General features: G+C 27.4%; 3 protein-coding genes across 3 annotated transcripts; all 3 read left to right on the top strand.

Moving 5' to 3' along the window:
• Nucleotides 1-1,883: 1,883 nt before the first annotated feature.
• LOC115695898 (dirigent protein 22-like) lies at nucleotides 1,884-2,790 on the top strand. The gene has a single exon (XM_030622999.2). The coding sequence runs from the start codon at nucleotides 2,125-2,127 to the stop codon at nucleotides 2,707-2,709; it is 585 nt and encodes a 194-aa protein (XP_030478859.2). The 5' UTR covers nucleotides 1,884-2,124; the 3' UTR covers nucleotides 2,710-2,790.
• A 7,328-nt stretch (nucleotides 2,791-10,118) lies between these two features.
• On the top strand, nucleotides 10,119-10,934 carry LOC115725640 (dirigent protein 22-like). The gene has a single exon (XM_061117790.1). It carries the CDS (start codon nucleotides 10,291-10,293, stop codon nucleotides 10,876-10,878), a length of 588 nt encoding a protein of 195 aa, XP_060973773.1. The 5' UTR covers nucleotides 10,119-10,290; the 3' UTR covers nucleotides 10,879-10,934.
• Nucleotides 10,935-16,296: 5,362 nt separating this feature from the next.
• On the top strand, nucleotides 16,297-17,103 carry LOC115725335 (dirigent protein 22). The gene has a single exon (XM_030654818.2). It carries the CDS (start codon nucleotides 16,455-16,457, stop codon nucleotides 17,040-17,042), a length of 588 nt encoding a protein of 195 aa, XP_030510678.2. The 5' UTR covers nucleotides 16,297-16,454; the 3' UTR covers nucleotides 17,043-17,103.
• The last annotated feature ends 2,986 nt before the right edge of the window (nucleotides 17,104-20,089 follow it).

Here is a 20,089-nt window from a genome sequence, read left to right as displayed (position 1 = left end):
ATTTTTTATTTCAAATTATATATATTAGTAATTTTTCAAAATATCACTTAATTTTCAAATAAAAGGTCTAATAAATTGTTTTTTAAGACCCATCTAATCTTAGAACCCGAACTTAACTCTTAATTGCATTCCTTTTTTCACGAAATTATTAGTAAAATTGCAGCATAAATATTTTTTTGTTTTTTGAAAAGATGATAACTCTATGGTATAGAGTTATTTTTTATGCTTTAAAGCTGAAAATATTGTGAAGAGAGTAGTGAAAAATGTGTTTGGTACGTTGCTTAATTTTAAGTAGTTTTAGTTTAATTTTTAGTTAGGAAGCTAACGTTTGAGTCTTATAAAATTTATTGTGTTAAGTGTGTTTTTTTTTTTTGATTAAATGTTGCTTGTTTGTTGTGGGAAAGAAGAATTAACTTGCTAGGAAAAAGGGAGTGAAGCAAAGGAAAAGTTTGAACAAAAGCTAAAAACTGGACAGAAATGTTGAAGCAATATTATAGCATTCTGGGCAGTTTGGGAAGAAACGTGGAAAAAGTTTAAAAAACGACTTTCACTTATCCACATCAGAGCAAATTCGTCCAAGTCACTTAAAATGCACTAGCTGGCTGCTGTAGAAGGAAAGAGACTAAACCTAGTGAGCCAAAGTGGAAAAAGATTGAGCTTCTATTTTTAGGGTTAAATTTTGTACCTTAGAAACCCAACAACAAAAAGAGGAGAAAAGAAAGTACAACTCCATCACCATAACGTGCAGCTGGCATTTTTTTTTTTCTTTTGAAGAAGAGCTTTAATTGCAGAAAAGTACAAAGAGAAGAAAAGAGAAGGGGGATCCAAGTGGAAAAGAAGAGAAGGACACAAGCTCTTTTTTTTGTTTGCATTTCTCTTTCCTTTCCTTTTATATTTTGTTTTTGTCTTTCTTATCTTTAAATATCAAAAACTTGATAAGTTGTAAAAAGGGCAGCAACCATGGATGAACAATTTCGAATTTAGATTGTAATTTTTGTGTTGAACATGAGCTAATTTTCTTAAGGCTTGAGTGGCTATGAACTCCTATGTTGGGTATGGTTAATTTTAAAGCTTACTTTAGTATTTTTGCCTTTATTCATTCAAGTGAGCTCTAATTTTTAATTGATTGTTGTTTCTTAAGGCTTAATTAATAATGTTGTCGGTTTACTATGTTATATTAGTACAAAAGTCTAACTCCCAAATTGATATGTCATACATATATTTCTTAGTGAAAACTTAGAAAGTTAGGTCCAACAAATCAATTGAAGACTTTTACTACATATAAATGAGGAGGGTGTATAGTATCACTACTATTATAATTAAGTATTGAGTTTTATATAATTTAATATAATAATTTTTAGAACGTATCGCTAACTAATCAAAAGAAAACACGTTTATATATAAAGTATTATACACTATAAAAATAGCTATTTTTAGTGATAATTTTTAGTCACTACGTACATAAATTTTTTATGACTAAATGTGACTTTTAGTGATGACAATAAAAAGTTAATTAAATGTGACTAAAATATAATATTTAAATAGAAATTATCACTAATTTAGTTTTAGTCACAATAAGTATTCTGATTAAATGCACATTTAGTCACAATAAAATATATAATTTTTGTAACTAATTAATATATATATTTAGCCACAAATTTTTTAGTCATAACATAAGAATAATGATTAAAAATTAATTATAACTTTTTTTATTTTTAATTACAAATTTTATCGTAACTAACAGTAAAAAAAATTAATGAGAAATACTGATAGCTAATAACAATGCTATATATATTTATATATATGCTTTCAAACCTAATTTTACCAAACCCCCTCATGCCTCCACTCCAAAGACATGCCATACATAATAAAAGAAAAGGGTAGTTTAGTCATTTTAAAGAATAAAAATACAAATCTTCTCATAATATATACACATGTCATTGTTGTCATTGGAGACTATTACTTCAAAGACTAGGTGAAAATTCAACTTTAAATTAATGAGGAAAATCACACCAACTATTTTTATTTATTGCATCAAGACATTAATGTATAAATACACTACATAAGGACGAGCTTCTCATTAATACTCTCTTTCTCTCTCTCTCTCCAAATAATTCCCTAACAATGGCAGCTTCAATATTCTCGAAAACCCAATTTACAATTCTCTCCATCCTTCTAACCCTAACCCTAGTTTTCGCCCTTGGAGCAGCCGAAGATGGTTTCGTCAGAGCCATAGATAGAAAGCTTCTAGGGCTAAAAAAGCAAAAATTTAGCCACTTTCGATTCTTCTTTCACGACATATACAGCGGGAAAAACCCTAGCGCCCTCTCAATAATCCAACCACCGAAAAACTCATCAAAAATTGGATTCGGGGTTGTTAGCATGATCGACGATCCTTTAACCGAAGGGCCAGAACTAAGCTCAAAGTTGCTAGGAAAAGCTCAAGGGTTTTATGGGTTAGCTTCACAAACTGAGGCTGCCCTAATTGTGGCTATGAATTTCCATATAATGCAAGGAAAATACAATGGGAGCACTCTCACCATTCTTGGGAGAAACAATGTGTTTAATAAGGTTAGAGAAATGCCTGTGATTGGAGGAAGTGGTCTTTTTAGGTTTGCAAGTGGGTATGCTCATGCTAGTACTCATAAGTTTAATCCTTCTAATGGAGATGCTGTGGTTGAGTATAATGTTTATGTTCTCCATTATTAGACTTCTTTTTTTTAAAAGAAAAAAAGTTAATGATATACTTTAATTTGTTCAATTATTATAGGTTGTCTTTGGTTTTTGTCATACGTTTTTGTTATTTATATGATTTGATAATGAGGATGAGTTGCTTTGATACTTAATTTGGATTACTTTGTAATAATAAATTGTAACATTAATAATATTTGATGAGAAATATCTTTATCTTTATATATTAAAAGTGTCTATCTAACGACATTTCTTGATTTAACAGAATATACCTTAAAAATAAAAGAATATTCTGTTAAATTTAACTATGTTAACAAATAAACCCAATAATTAAACCAAAAAATTAAACAATCTTTTTTTAAATTATAAAAAATCATCTTAGCCACATATCTCTCTAACAAAACCGTATAAAATAATATTTTTTTTTCTAGAAACATAAAACTACAGACTAATTTCATTAACAATCATCAATATAAAATTTAAACTCTATATTAAAAAACACTTTTTTTTTCTAGAAATATAAAGCTACAGACTAATTTCATTAACAATCATCAATATAAATATTCAAGTATGAATAAATTAGAACAATTTAAAATCAGAACCAATAAATATTCAAGTATTTCAATAAATTCATAAACAAATAAATCAGAACAATTCAAATCTCAAATCAAGAAAATTAAAAGTTTAGATTTATAATCTTTACAAATATGAAAAACTTAAATAGATCTATCTACCATTATTGTTGTCGTTGCTTAGTTACTGAATTCTTAAACAAAAATCACTAAAACTTATATAAAACTAATATTTACGTGGCTCGCCACGTAACTGTCATCTAGTATATAAATATATGTAATAAATTATATACCTTTATAGAAAGTTTTCATGAGTGGGGCTAAAGCCATTAAAGAAATATATATAATTCTATAATTTTATATAGCCATGGCTTTGGTAACCGACCGTTGAAGATGGTCTTATGGGCTTATATATATATAGGTATAGTCAACATTTAGGTAGTCAACAATTAATTAGATGCCATTAATTATCACTTTTAGGGTCCGTTTGGTACGTAGGATTGGACTGGATTGGACTGAAAAGGATTGGACTGGACTGGACAAGATTGGATAATGCTGAAAGTAATCCTGTGTTTGGTTTAAGAATGGACTGGACTATTTTATTTATTTTCTTTTAGAAAAAAAACTTAAATTAAATAAAAATATATAATAATAAATTAAAATTAAAATATATAATAATAAATAAATATAAATAATTCGTAGAAAAAAAAATAATATATCATATATAATTAAGAATATATCATAAATATATAATAAAATATTTTGTCATATTTTTTATTTAATAAATAATTAAAATAGTAAAATAAAAATACTTGAATAATATAAAATTGTTTATCTTAAACATTAATTTAATATAAATATTAATTTTTTAAAATATTTATATAAATTTTTTAGTAATTTAAAAATAATATATAATTTTATTGTCATATTTTTTTCTTAGAATCAATTTAAGTGACTATTATTTAATTAATAATATTCTAAATTTTAAAAACTTATGTATAATAATTCAAAATTATACATTTTCACTAATTTTAATGAATAAGTTTTTGATAAAAAAATGTATAAATAAATGTATGATAATTATTTCCTTTAAATTCTTATTAAATTTAAAATATATTAATAAAATTTAAATTAAAAAAACGATAAAAAAAAATCTTACCTGCATGGGATTATTTATCCCACCCTGCTGGATGGGATAAATAATCCTAGACAGATGAGGTTAACTGGATTAGTTATCCAGACTTGTAACATGCCCAAACACTGGATTGGACAAATTAGCCTGTCTAATCCAATCCAGGCCTGCGTACCAAACGGGCCCTTATGAGATATACACTCCATTTGAAATTTGGCATAAGAAAAGCTATATATATTTATGTATATAATTAAAGTTGAGGTCGGGCCCACTATTATATGCATGGTATGCATAGTATATGAGAAATGCTAATGGGCTCCAGTGGTAATTAGTCTAACTAAGTATCGAATTCTATATAATATAATATAATAGCTTTTAAAGAGTTTCACTAGCTAATTGCAACGCGACATATCGAGATGCTAAGCACTACTAGTGCTTAATAGTAATGCTCTGTATATACATGTGAAGTTAATTTGGACCACTTTTGCCATTATTTAAGTTTAGAAGTTAGATTTTAATGATTAAATAAAAAAAATAAGAAAAATATATATTAAAAAAAAAGTGTGCATAAAGGATTAGGTGCTCATTTCAAAATTAATTAATTACAAGTAATTTAGAGATCTTAAATAATATATATACTTCATTTTCTTTCTATATATTTATAACTCTTTATCATCTATTCAAAATGATAGTTTATTTTTTTGAGTCTTTTCTTTATTACTTTTGGTGGTTTTTTTTTTCCATATTATTTCTGATTCAAATGACTCTTTTGACTTTAATTTTATTTTTTGGATCGGTTTATTGAATTTATTTTAATTTTTTATTATGTTTGGTATAAAAATATGTTCCATTTCACAATCTTTCATCCATTGAACAATTCATTATTAATTCTTAAATATATGAGAATTTGCATATACACAAGAAGAAGAAAAAAATCATATATAAAAATCGAGCAAGATGAACGAAATAAAATAAACTTTCTTAAAATGGTTTATCACGATCAAATTTGATATTAATTATAAAGAAAATACACTAAGACAGTATATAATTAATGTAGTACTATTTTATATTCCTTCTTCTTCTTCTTTTAAAAATTAAAAATAAATAAATATTTTGTTTTTAATAAACAAATAATTAATAACAGCTAGCTTTGAACTTTGACCCACTGAAACACACGTAGTGGGAAGTTGGTCATAATTTAGTCATCTCCCACATGAACAAATATCATCATCATACTCTTAATAAGCTAGAGCCTACTCACTTTAGGGAAAAAAATATTTTTCATTTCAAATAATATATATAATAGTAATTTTTTAAGAGATAATTAGACTACATATTGAAATTTCTAATTTTTTTTTACTTTTATACGTAGTAGAATTTTTTTAAAAAATATTGTGTAAGTTTTATACTGTGTAGTGTGTTAAGTTTTTACTGATGTTCTACTATTATTTTTTAGTTGTTCTACTGTTGTTTTTAGTTGTTCTATTTTGTGTTCCACTATTGTTTTATAAAAATACAGTATTTTTGAAAAAATTTCCATGTGATAGTATTTTTGTAAAAATTAATTCAAATTCTAGTATTTTTATAAGTTTTCCTTTTTCAAAAATATCACTTAATTTTTAAATAAAGGGTCCAATAAATTTTCATTTTTTAGACCCCCACCCAATCGTAGAACACGAACTTAACTCTTAATTGCATTGCTTTCTTCACGAAATCATTTGTAAATTAATGGGTAAATTATGTATCAGATTTTATACACTTAAATATTTAATTTTTATTTTTGGAGGCAAAAATAGTCAATGTTACTATTCTTTTACATCCATTACTATCACTTCCGTTAACATATAGAGGGTACAGATACATTACATTTTTTTTTTTATTTTAAAACTTAATATTCTTAATATCGTAAACTAATATATATATATTACTTGTTTAAAAAAAAAAAAAAAACTAATACTCATAATAATTTTCACATATACTGCACTAATTCACTCAGTTATAGTAATTTAGAGCATGTTTGATATTGTTTTCTGTTTTTTGTTTTAAAAAATTGTTTTTAGAAATGAGAACAAAAAATAGTTTTTGAAGTTTTTAAAACACAAGTCACGTTTGGCTAGTGATTTTTAAAAACAATATTGACCTAAAGTGAATTGGTTTTTAAAACAGAAAACAACATTTTGTTGTTTTCAAAATTCTTGTTTTTTGTAACTTTGTTTTCTGAAAACTGTTTTTAAAAAATAAGGCCAAACAAGCCAAATTGTTTTTAAAAACAATTTTCTGTTTTTAAAAACAAAAAACTATTTTTTTAGTTATGATGCCAAACATGCACTTAGTTTTGTATCTCTCTTAATTTTTTTTTGAAATAAGTAACATTTAGTTTCTAGAATATTAAGTTTGAAAGCAATATCAGTGGTATCATCTCAAAAAACTTGCATGTACTCATAATTTGATCGAATTTTTAAAATTGTGAATATGTAAAAAGAACAAAGATAATCAACCTTCATCTTAGTCCCACCAACTAATTAGGAATTTATACACATATATTCTACACTAACAATTGGAAAAAATAGGGTTAGGTTGAAATCAGATCAATACGAAAATAAATAAAAAAGATATAATTTTTTTGTTAATTTCAAATTCAGTTTGTTAAAATAAAGTTTATTTATCAAAAATAAAATAAATTAAATTAGAAATACGGTTTTAAAAAAAAAATCAAATTTCAAATTTAATCAACCTACGTGTATATAATTAGTTAATATATATAGAGTAATAATAGGATTAGAATAAGGATTCAAATAAATATCTTAACAGATTAATTTGAATATAAATAGAATTAGGATTAATTTGATGAAAAGTGGTAGCTATATTTATAAGATAGATTGATCTATATAGCTTAATTCATTAGGAAGTACGTAATTAATTATAATACAATGGGTGAAAATGAACATTTGTATGAATTTTTGGATTTATTGAGAGGTAAACACCACCATCTCCACGACCACGACCACCACCAACAACCACAACACGAACATGAACAACGTGAACCACCACAACAACACGAACATGAACAACGTGAACCACAACAACACGAACATGAACAACAACAACACGAACATGAACAACGTGAACCACAACAGCATGAACAACAACAACAACACGAACATGAACAACGTGAACCACAACAACATGAACAACAACAACAACACGAACATGAACAACCAAAACAACAACATGAGCAACAACAACAACATGAACAACAACAACATGAACAACGACAACAACAACATGAACAACACGATCATGATTATGATCATCGTCTAATGATCAACAGGATGATATTCAATGAATATCTTGATGATGATGCTGAAGCTCGTCAGATCATGTTGGATGATCTATTTTTTAACTACCTTCAAGAATCTCGAAATCGAAGACGCTAGAGAGAATTATGATATGCATTATTTGTACGTATTTATGTTTTTTTGCTTAGTTTTAAACATTAACTTAGCTTTTCTAAGGTGATGAAGTATTAAAATCACTTTGAATCTTCTTTAGTTGAACCCATTATTATTTTCGGTTTAATTAGTTTATTCTAGTTTAATGCTAATAATATATGAGGAAATTTCAATCATTTAAATTAAATCTTTGTTTTTTGTTTGTGAAATATGTTTGCACATACCTTTTTATTGTAGATTAATTAACGTAACGGAGAAGACTACTCTTCATATCTGTGATGATATTTATCTAAACTAAAAATTTCAAACAAATAAAAAGCTTTTCTTTTTTAATTTTGAATAACACATTATTAAAAAGTTTTTTTTAATCTATTTATTTAATTTTGAATAAACAAATTAAAAAGTTTATAAAAAAAAAAGTCACATATTATATTTTTAGCTACTACAAATTAAAATCTTACTTTTTAGTCGCAATAAAATTTGTGACTAAAAATAAAAAAATTATGACTGATTATAAATCTTATTTTTAGTCACAATAGAATTACAATTTGTTGAAATTAAATGTGTTTTTAGTATTTTAGTAATTTTTTGTTGTGATTAGTCTAACTTTTTATTGGGACTAAAAGTCACATTTAATATTTCCATTTTATTTTATACATATATATTTTAGTAATTTTTTATTTCTTTCATATAAATTTAAGTTAATTTTTATTGGCTCTTTTTTTATATAAAAAAAAAATTTGTTGGTTCCTTTAACAATGCATTGGGGACATTTTTTAAATGTGATGATCATTTTTTTTAAATGTAAAATAACAGGGTAGGCCCACCAAAATATCTAACACTTTTACGTATAATATGATATTAGATAATGTTTCAATAGTAGAAGTATTAAAAAAAAAAATTATAGTCATTTTTTTTTTAATGTGTGTCATTATTATTATATTTTATGTTCATTAAATATTATTTTCTTGTTTTTTTTTTTTACATATATAAATTAATTATTTGTTAAAAATACTATTATTTTCTTAAAAGAAAAAAAAAAAATATCATTTACTTCTCGGTTTTTCTCCTCCCTCTCTCTTTAAAAATTCTTAAGTTGTTTATCAAAGAACATAAACTATAACTAAAACTAAGAGTTTTGATTCTTTTTTTAAACGAAAAATAGAGGGTGCATTCAAAAAATTTCAAATGGCAAAGTCAAAAAACAATATAAATTTTTTTTGTGTGCATATCGCTCTTCTCAGATCATATTCACAAAAAAAAAAATAGTAAATATGAATGTTTTTGACAAATAATTATTATAAAATAAGAAAATAAAATAAAAATATAGATATAAAATAAAGTAATGAGACATTTATTAAAAAAAAAAAATCTCTACATAAAGTCATTTTTAATACCTCTATTAAAGTATTATCCTATAATAGTTTATATAATTGAATAATATATAATTTTTTATAATTTTTATTAAATTAAAATAAATAAAACTTAATATTAATTATAGGAACAATAATATACACTTTAAAAATACTAAATACTATAAAGTACACTTTAGCATTCCTCATATAAATAAGATACTCCCAAATTTTTGACAATTGAAAGTTGATTAATGGTCCTACTATAATGAAAAAGAGAAATAATACCACTTCTCCCATAATTCATGTCGGTTGGTATTTATTAAATTATTTAGTAAAGAATTTCCTATTAATTCAAGTGCTCCCCACATTGATAAAAGTAGGAGTATATAATTTTGTATCACAAAATCAATAATATAATATATAAATATATATATATATATAATTTTACATATGCTCCACCTAATTATATTTGCCAAGCCATCTCATCAAACACTAAAAAACATTAATTTTAGTAACAATTTTTTAGTTATAATATAAATTTTTTATAATTAAATATAACTTTTAGTGACAATAAAAAATTACTTATGATTAAAATGTAATATTTAAATATAATATAACTAATTTAATTTTAATCACAATAATTATTATAACTAAAATTATATTTAGTCACAACAAATTATGATTTTTAAAATAAATACTTTCATTTTAGTTAAAATATAAAAATAATAATTTATAATTAATTATAATTTTTTTTTTTATTTTCAGTAATTTTTGTTGTGATTAAAAATAAATTCTTTTTTATCAAAAATAATGATAGTGTTTTTATCATATATTCTAAATAAATAAATGACAATAATTAAGTTAAATGGCTAAAGTCAACTATCTTTTGATCACCAAAACACATGTCATGCTCTCATTGGTAACTCTACTTCAAAACTTGAAAAATTCAAACTTAAGAAAGAAAAAAGAGAAAAGGGAAAAAAGATCACACTAACTCATCTACAGAATGTTATCCACAAAAAATATAAATAAACTATGACTATTCCCATATTTCAAACCAACCAAATTAAGAAACTCTCAACTAAACCATGGAAGAAGCTCTCATCTCCAAAACCCAGCTCACAATTCTCTCCTTCCTCCTAACCCTAACCCTAGTTTTCGCCCTTACAAAACCCGAAGATGGTTTCGTCAGAGCCATGGATAGAAAGCTTCTAGGGCTAAAAAAGGAAAAGTTCAGCCACTTTCGGTTCTTCTGGCACGACATATACAGCGGCCGAAACCCTAGCGCAGTGTCCATAATCCAACCACCGAAAAACACATCGAAAAATGGGTTCGGGTCGATTAGCATGATTGATGATCCACTAACAGAAGGGCCAGAACTAAGCTCAAAATTGCTAGGAAAAGCTCAAGGGTTTTATGCTTTGGCTTCACAAAATGAGGCTGCCATACTTATGTCTATGAATTTTCATATAATTCAAGGAAAATACAATGGGAGCACTCTCACCATTCTTGGGAGAAACAATGTGTTCAATAAGGTTAGAGAAATGTCTGTAATTGGTGGAAGTGGTCTTTTTAGGTTCGCACGTGGGTATGTTCTTGCAAGTACTCACAAATTAGATGATCCTTCTAAGGGTGATGTTGTAGTTGAGTATAATGTTTATGTGCTTCATTACTAGCTACCTAGTTGTATAATTCTTCTTTTAGATCATATATTATAATTAATGTTTTAGTTTTGTTGATTTTTTGAATTAGTTTATAACAAAATGATAATTATACACTACAAAAAGTGAAATAAAATTGGTGACTAAAAGAGAAAAAATTGTAATTATTTATAAATCGTTGTTTTTATATGTCACTACAAAAATTTGTTACTTTTAGTGACAATTTTTTAGTCACAACGTAAATTTTTTGTCATTAAATGTGATTTTTAGTCACAACAAAAAGTTACTTGTGACTAAAACATATTATTTAATTATATGGTTGTCACTAATTTAGTTTTAGTCACAACAAATATTGTGACTAAAAACACATTTAGGCACAACAAATTGTAATTTTTGTGACTAATACTTTTAGCCACGAATCTTTTAGTCACAACACAATAATGATAATTTATAATTAGCCACAATTTTTTTATTTTTAGTCACAAATATTTTTGTTGTGACTAAAAATAAGAGTTTTTGCAGTGGTTGTAACTAAAAAATTTGAACCTAACTAAAAGTATTAATCATAAAAATTATAATTTAGTGATTAAATATGGTTTATGTCACAATACATACATGTGACAAACTTGACAACATGTATCTAAAAGTTATATAGTCACAAAAATTTATATTATTACTAAAATGTTGTCATTAAATATAGCTTTTTTATAGTGATATGTGACATGTTTAGTGAGTGTCTTATATCATGTTTATATGGCTCCTTTAAAGTTTCCTCCATGAGGGGTGATTTCAAAAAAGTAAAATAAAAAAGTTTCCATGAGTGGGCTAAAGCTATACATATTAAAGATATAATAAATATAGGTAATGGCGGCAAAACTTTACTTTCGTTTTGGTTTCACTAAACTCCCACAACTTAAATTTATGCGGGTAAACCCCAAAAACCACGAAACTGTTAGCAATTTACCATTTTCGTCCAAATTTAGCTATTAAGTGCCAAGTTGGCTTGTCCACGTGGACACAATATACACGTGGCACAATTTTATTGGTCCACGTAAAAAAATATTTAAAAAAATTAAAAAATTAAAATAAAATTAATTTAAAATTAAAAAATATATATAAATGGTAAATTGCTGACACTTAACAGAAAAATAAAATAGAAAGAAAACGAAAAAAAAAAAGAAAAATTATTTTAGTTTATTTATATATATATTTTTTTTAATTTTAAATTAATTTTATTTTAATTTTTTTTTAAATATTTTTTTACGTGGCACAATTTCTGACACTTAACAGCTAAATTTGGACGGAAAGGGTAAATTGCTAACAGTTTCGTGGTTTTGGGGGTTTACATGAAGAAATTTGGGTTGTGGGAGTTTAGTGAAACCAAAACGAAAGTATTGGAGATTTTGCCGCCATTTATCCAAATATATAGCCGTACAGGCGTGGTGACTGTTGAAATTAATTTGCCCATGGTTTTTTTAAGAAAAATTAAAATTTGAGCATGGTTTAATTAGATGAGTATTAAGGGCCAATCTTATAAGTTAATTTGGGTCCAAAGAAAATCAATGTCATTTGGGGCCTTTATTATAAAATAAATAAAATTTTTAAAAATGATTAAAAAAAATATATGTATTTATTATAAGTTTTTTATTTGTTTGGGTTTTGATTGAGAGTGGGTCTTAGGTGCGGGTCTAACCTATCTTAATTTAGGACTAATCCTGTGAGTATTATTGCTATTTGAATTAGTTTATAGAAAAAATACGTGTGGTGTTTTAATTGGTTAGTGAATTTTATATTATTTATTAATTTAAAATATGTAAGATTCGATATTAAAATACACGCATAACATAACAGTTTGACATATATTTTGGTTTTTCTCATCTTAAAGTGTCTCTTAATACTTCTCTTAATTAGCTACTCGTGATATAGAGAGTATTAGCTAAAATAAAAACAATTCCTACTTATATGAAAGTTGAATTTTGGTGAAGAAATACGAAAAAATGTAAGAAGTAAATAAAATTAAAAAACAATAATAATAATAATAAAAAAAAACTTTGATTTTAACCAAAATTTTCATACCAAATATATAAAAAAAAAAATCTTATTCTCCACACTTTTTCTTGTTCCCTACATTTCCAAACTTTTCACATTTTTCTCACAATGTATCATTTTCAATATAATTATTGTCGTTTATCATATGTAATGTCGTTTTCTCAATTTATAGTTTTTTTTGACTAATATCGTTTTTCATGTTTATGTCGTTTCATTCAGTTTATGTCGTTGTTTCAAGTTTCATGTCATTTTTTCTCCAAAATATATATGTAGTTTTTGCTTTGCAAACAACAGCCAAAAGCTAAATTGCACAGTAGAAGCCACCAACAACCCACAAAAAAAGCTAAATTGATTTGTAATTATTTGTTCTTTTAGAAGTAAGAATCATATATTTCATTGCATCAAACCACAATTACAAATTCATATACAAACGAAAAAGCTATCCAACCTTTAAGAAGTATACCCTTTGAACCCCACCCAATTCCTAAACGCTATTACAAATGAAATCAAACCAATCTTTATGTTCAATTTTTATTTTCTTAGGCATGACACCAAAAATTCCCTGTTAAACCTATTTAACATCACTAATAATAACGTATGTTAGAATTTAAGATAAGATGAATGAGATTTTATCTCAAAACTAATTAATAATGAGAGGAGTAGACCGCTTCTCTTATATATTCTATTATCTTTCCACACATTTCCACTTATATATTCTATTATCTTTCCACACATTAGCAATGTAAGACTAATTAACATTCCCCCTCAAGATAGTAAGCTATTTTATTTGCTGACCATCTTGGACAACTCGATCATAAGCGGTTCTATTTTGACTCACTATCTCTGATCACAAGTGATTTTTTTGCTCTATTTTTTGGATCGGTATTTTTTGGTGGCTCTTTTTTGGCTCACTATCCTTGAGCACAAGTGGTTCTTTTTGCTCTTCTTTTTGGATCGGTATTTTTTTTGTGGCTCTTTTTATTTTTTGGCTCTTTTGTTTTACTTTTTGGATCGGTATTATTTTGTAGCTTAATTTTTTTGGATTTTCAGTGGCTCTTTTTTGTTTTTTGCTCTACTTCTATCGATTTATTTTTTGTTAGGGTTGGATAGTAATTAGAAGGTTTTTTGTTTGTTTTTGCTCTGATACCATATTAGAATTTAGGGATAAGATGAATGAATTTCTATCTCAAAACCAATTGATGATGGAAGAGTAGCTCATTCATCTTATATATTCTATTATCTTCTACACATTAACAATGTAGGACTCTCTAACAATATATGAGTAATCTACACACTTTTTGAGACCCAAAAATATTTCTTACACTCCACAAATGATAAATCAATGAAAACTTACTTCTTAAAACGACTTTTTCTTTTGGCTTTATGAACCCATTGAAGAAAACCATTAAGTCTATGAGAATGAGTATTTCATCCAAGCTATGTTTTCATTCTGTTGAGACAGTTTGCACTATATGCACAATTAAAAAATAAATAATGCACACACTCATCTCTATCACCATAAAGCAAACACTACATCTTTTTAATACTGTAATTAAATTTGGATTACAAAGTTTTAGTGCAAAATTTCTCATGGGCTGTCAACTAAAAACTAAATCTATGTTTTAACATACCCAATCTGCTCCATGCTTCATTGCTTTCAGAAACTTTATTAGGTAGAGAATAGAGAATATAATAACCTCCATTGATATTATAATTTGGATTACAAAGTTTTAGTGCAAAATTTCTCTTTTTTTTTTTTTTTTTGCAACTATTGACCAAACATATTTACCCACATCTATCAAGTTCCAATTCAAAAAATTCAAAAAACTCAAGCCACCAGATGATTTGAAACTACATACTTGAGTCCAAGCCACTTGCCCAAGTTCAGGGCCTGCAACTATTCATTTCCAAAGAAAGGATATATGCAAATCTATTCCACTTCTTTCAACACTTTCTTTAGAAAGTTAAAATTTGAGCCTAATAAGAGTAAATGACAATCAATACAGAATTAATGAGAGTTATCCTGCCTGCAAAAGACAAATTACGAGTACTCTAAGTTTTGATGCGCTTAACCATTTTTCTCACAATACTTTGACATTCCATTATAGTGATTATTTTTGAATAAATTAGAGTCCCTAAATACTTAAATGGTAAGTTACTTCTAAAGAAACTAGAGGCATCTACCACTTATTGCACCTCATCTTATTTTATCTCACTACAAGAAGTGTTTGAGAAAAACTTGAGTCGCTGTAACATTAATATTATAGAGAGATAATATCCATGATAGAATAGTAAAAGATCATCTGCAAAGTATAAATGATTCAATCACAGAAGCTTGCATCTTTTTTGGTATTTAAACCTAGATAAACTCTCCACTTTTATCGAAATTTGAGATATATATTCAATTCTAAGTACAAACAATAAGGGAGACATGGGATCTTCTTGGCGCAATCATCTTTTCGATTCAAAAAACCTATGCGTAGAGCCATGAATCATCAAAGAGAACATTAGTGTTCGAACACAAATCATAACAAGTTGTATAAAATCTTGTGGAAAATTAAAGGCAATTAACATCTCTATAAAGTCTCACTCAATAGTATCATGATTTTTCCACAAATCAAGTTTAACTAGTTGTACAATTCTTCTTTCCGTAATGGTGTATCAAATCTTGACAAATCATAATATTATGTGTAGTATTTCATCTACTTATATATTAAATTATACTAATAACAATATTACAATTGCTGAGAATGCTATGTATATACTCTTAGCATTTCTCTTTTTAATTTAGTACATTGCTTGTGATTTAAAGTTGTCTCTTCAAACTTCAACATTGTTTTTACCGTTTTAAGTTATCATGATGACCCCCTAACAAAAAAAAAGGTTTTCATGATGATCTTACAATGTAATGAACATTATATAACACTCTTCTGCAGCTTTTGTCCAAACATGACATTAATATAATTTTCTTAGAATTAATTAATTTAATAAAATTAAAGTTTCTATATAGGGTCACTAATGGAATATTAATACTAAGGAAAAAAGTATGAACAAAGAAGCTATATATTTCACAATTTTTTACAATTATTAAAGCAAATAATGGACCTACCAAAGGAAAAAAAGTATTTTGAACTTTTCTCTAGAAATTAATTTCAATAAATTCCAACACATTGCATCAATGAAAACAGTTTGAATCATAGAAAAAGAAAGCCTACTTATTTTGTCCATTATAGCTTTGCTATTATTATTTTGAAGAAAATTCTAAGTCTCCCCACCATTCATATTATTTTTACTCTTGACAATTTTAATTAAATCCAAAAAATAAATTGAAAAACTTTTAGTCTTACATATATGGCTCAACTAAAACCTAATTTTACCAAACTGATATCATCACAATGAAATACGCGTGTCATATTTTCATTGGTAGATACTTCAAAACTGAGAAAATTTAACTTAAAGTGTATACCACACAATATATAAAAATCTATAATATAGGAAGACTCTCATTACTATAATATTGTCTCTCCAAATATTCTCAAACCATGGCATCATCAGCTCCCATCTCCAAAACCCAACTCACAATTCTCTCCATCTTTCTAACCCTAACCCTAGTTTTTGCCCTTGGAAAAGCCGAAGATGGTTTCGTCAGAGCCATGGATAGGAAGCTTCTAGGGCTAAAAAAGCAAAAGTTCAGCCACTTTCGGTTCTATTGGCACGACATATACAGCGGCAAAAATCCTAGCGCGATGGCAATAATCCAACCACCGGCCAATGCATCGAAAAGCGGGTTCGGGGCGGTTAGCATGATCGACAATCCATTGACAGAAGGGCCAGAAGTAAGCTCAAAGTTGCTAGGAAAAGCTCAAGGGTTTTATGGATTAGCTTCACAAGAAGAGATTGCCCTAATTATGGCTATGAATTTTCATATAACTCAAGGGAAATACAATGGGAGCACTCTCACCATTCTTGGTAGAAACCAAGTGTTTGATAAGGTTAGAGAAATGCCTGTGATTGGTGGAAGTGGTCTTTTTAGGTTTGCAAGTGGGTATGCTCATGCTAGTACTCATAAGTTTAATCCTTCTAATGGAGATGCTGTCGTTGAGTATAATGTTTATGTTCAACATTACTAGCTATTATAATAGTGATTTATTGCATTTCATATAAACTTAATAATAAAGAAGAAAAGATTCCTCTAGCTTCTACCTTTTAAAAATTTCCATCATGTGTGTGGGGTACTTGGACCACCGTTCATGATGGTCTATATAGAAAAGAGAGTGTGGAAGCACAATTAATTATGGGTCTCTCACATTTTCTCCATGAAATTGGCCCCACAACGATCCGTCTCTAATGGACAAAATTTCCTGTCTAAATGGAAAATGGGTGGGAATAAATATTATCTTTTGTATATGAATGTTAAAAGTTGGTTAGTGGGATACTGGGCCGGTCTTAAGGTATATGGAGTTTATCAAAATGATATTTCTAATGCTTTAGTACTGTAATGGTAAAGTTTTAAAAAATTCTTGAGAGTTCCAAAATTCAATCCTTCATTGCTATACATTAAAAATTGAAATTGGGATTATATCATGTGTATCCTTGACCCTCAAAAATTCTTTAACCATCCATTTAAGTGACTTGGGGATTAGTGCCATGATCTCTAGTGTGAATTATAGATCTGCTTGATCTCTACCGCCTTTTTGACAAGGCATTGAACCTTTTTCGTTCGACATATCATGTCTTGAAGGTGGTTGAGCTAGTGGACCCTATACAAAATACCATATAATATATCAAATTTAATTCTAATTCTATCAAACTTTTGGCAGCATAACAGTAGTAATTGAACGCCTCCAAAAATTTTAAACATGCCTAATAATAAACAAAACAGATAAAATAATTGATTATTCATCTATTCGATCGCAGCACACATTTAATATTTAAAATATTCAAACTCCACTAATGATTGATAATTAATTTGTAACAAAAATTCAAGGCCACCCTTATTGAGACAGGTAGTCTGAAATATAATAATGAGATCACTACACTGATCCTATCTTATATAATACACTATAAAAAATTTTACTTTTAATCACAACAAAACTTGTAACTAAATATAGATTATTAATATTTTTATGTTGTGACTAAAAGATCCGTGGCTAAATATATCAGCGACAAATAATTTGTTGTGATTAAATGTATTTTTAGTTATATGACTAAAACTAAATTAGTGATAATTTGTGTCTAAATGCTATATTTTAGTCACAAATAATTTTTTGTTGTGACTAAAACTAAAAGAAATGTCACTTTTGTCAGTACATTTTTGTGCTGGCAAAAGATGGTATTACACTGGAAAAATAGAATTTACTTGTGATGTGTTGGCAAAAAGGGATTGGCAAATTAATGTTGGTATTAGAACGTTTGCCAGCATAAAATGAAAAGCGCTGGCAAAAATAACTTTTTTCAGCGCGTAAATGCGCTGATAAAAGTTAGATTTTAGCCACTGCAAATGTACGCTGGTAAAATTTTGACCTATTTGCCAGCGCAGTTTGCGAAATGCGCAGCGCAGTAACAAACTGGGCTGGTAAAAGTGACATTTATTGTAAAAGTCATATTTAGTCACAAAAAATGTATGTTATGACTAAAAAGTTGTCACTAAAAATAACACACTAATGTAGTGTGTATATATAATATATAATCATGACACTCACGCATGCACAAATTTGAATCTTCATGAAATCATTTGTGATTCTTTTATTGTCAATTAAATTAGAACATTGCGTGTGATGTAGAGTTGTCTTCAGTAAGTTTTCATGATGAACATTATTATATACATATATATAATATTTTTTAATAAAATGAACCTAAAATATAATATACGTACTTACACATAACACTCTTCTGCAGCTTTGTCAAAAACATGATTAAGACCAAAGCTAAATATATATGGTCACTAATAGAATGTATAGTATAATAATCTTCAAAACTAAGAAAACTCAACTTATACGGCCATGTATAAATATACGTAATGTAAAGCCCGCTTAGTTAATTTGGAAATTAGCAGCTGTTTATGTTTAATCAGGAAATTATTTATAGCTATTTAAATAATTTATTATTGATTTATGGAATTCAGATATGCATGAGTATGTTATCAGTAGCTTTTATATTTCGCATTTCCGGTGTCCGGTATTTTGGAACGCGGCGTTTGGCTCAGTAGAAATCACAACTTAGTATGTTAGTATTTTGGGGACGGGTATTAGACATTGGGAATGTCGGGAATGGCCGGGAATTTAGAATGTCCCAAAAATACCCCTTTAGTATGATTTTCATGATTTTATGGTGGAGGGGCAAAATGGTCTTTTTGCCCCATTAGTGTTTTGTCTTATGTGATTTATTAAATGGAAAAGTAAGGATTATTTTATTATTGCATGGCTGAAAAGGATTTAATGAAATGGTATTATATGACATTTGTTTCACTCATTTTCCAACACTTAGTCAATTTTGAAAGAAAATTCCAAAAACTCACACACACAAGCTCTCTCTTTTCCTCTCTTGTTCGGCCAAGCTTGGGGAGCAGCTAGGGCTGGATTTCCTTGTTGATTTCAAGTCATTTTAGCAAGATCATAGTGATTGTTAGTTGAGGTAATTCTTGGCTTAAGTTCTTACTTGTTTTTATTGAAAAAAATGATGAAAAGTGATGAATGCATGCATGATTTTAGTTGATTTTGGCTGCTGTGTTTTGAGGTTAATTTGTGTGATTCAAAGCATGTTTATGTGATAAATAATTGGATTGTTTGAAGCATGCTAGATAGGGTGTTCAAAGCTTCTAGTTTCTTTGTTAAAAAGTTATGAATTTTGAAAGAAAATGTGATGTTTTGTTTCTGTGAATTGCTGGATGTTGTTGTTTGTTTTCAGAGGTTATATTATGCTAGTTTAAGAGGTTTTAAGCTAGTTTGATTCTTTTTAGGTGGTTTTGCTCAAGCTTGAGTTTGGAACTCAAAGCTTGAGCTCCAATGGCATATTTTGTGTATGTGGTTTCTGGGTAGGTTTGATGCCTTGGAATTGTTATTTGGGGCATATAGAACAGGTCTGGAAAGTTTGGGACCAATTGGGGTTGAATTGGTCAAGTTATGAGATTTTATGGTTGCTGCCTGCGAGGAACCGGAATTCCGGTTGTGCATCCGAA

Source organism: Cannabis sativa, chromosome 6 (genome assembly GCF_029168945.1).
Source record: "Cannabis sativa cultivar Pink pepper isolate KNU-18-1 chromosome 6, ASM2916894v1, whole genome shotgun sequence".
Taxonomy (NCBI): Eukaryota; Viridiplantae; Streptophyta; class Magnoliopsida; order Rosales; family Cannabaceae; genus Cannabis; species Cannabis sativa.
The sequence above is the reverse complement of the archived record's forward strand: the minus strand, read 5'-3'. Positions and strand labels throughout refer to the sequence as shown.

What these genes read in the sequence shown, in the direction of transcription:
- LOC115695898 (XM_030622999.2), top strand. Translation starts at nt 2,125, where the DNA reads ATGGCAGCTTCAATATTCTCGAAAACCCAATTTACAATTCTCTCCATC.
- LOC115725640 (XM_061117790.1), top strand. Translation starts at nt 10,291, where the DNA reads ATGGAAGAAGCTCTCATCTCCAAAACCCAGCTCACAATTCTCTCCTTC.
- LOC115725335 (XM_030654818.2), top strand. Translation starts at nt 16,455, where the DNA reads ATGGCATCATCAGCTCCCATCTCCAAAACCCAACTCACAATTCTCTCC.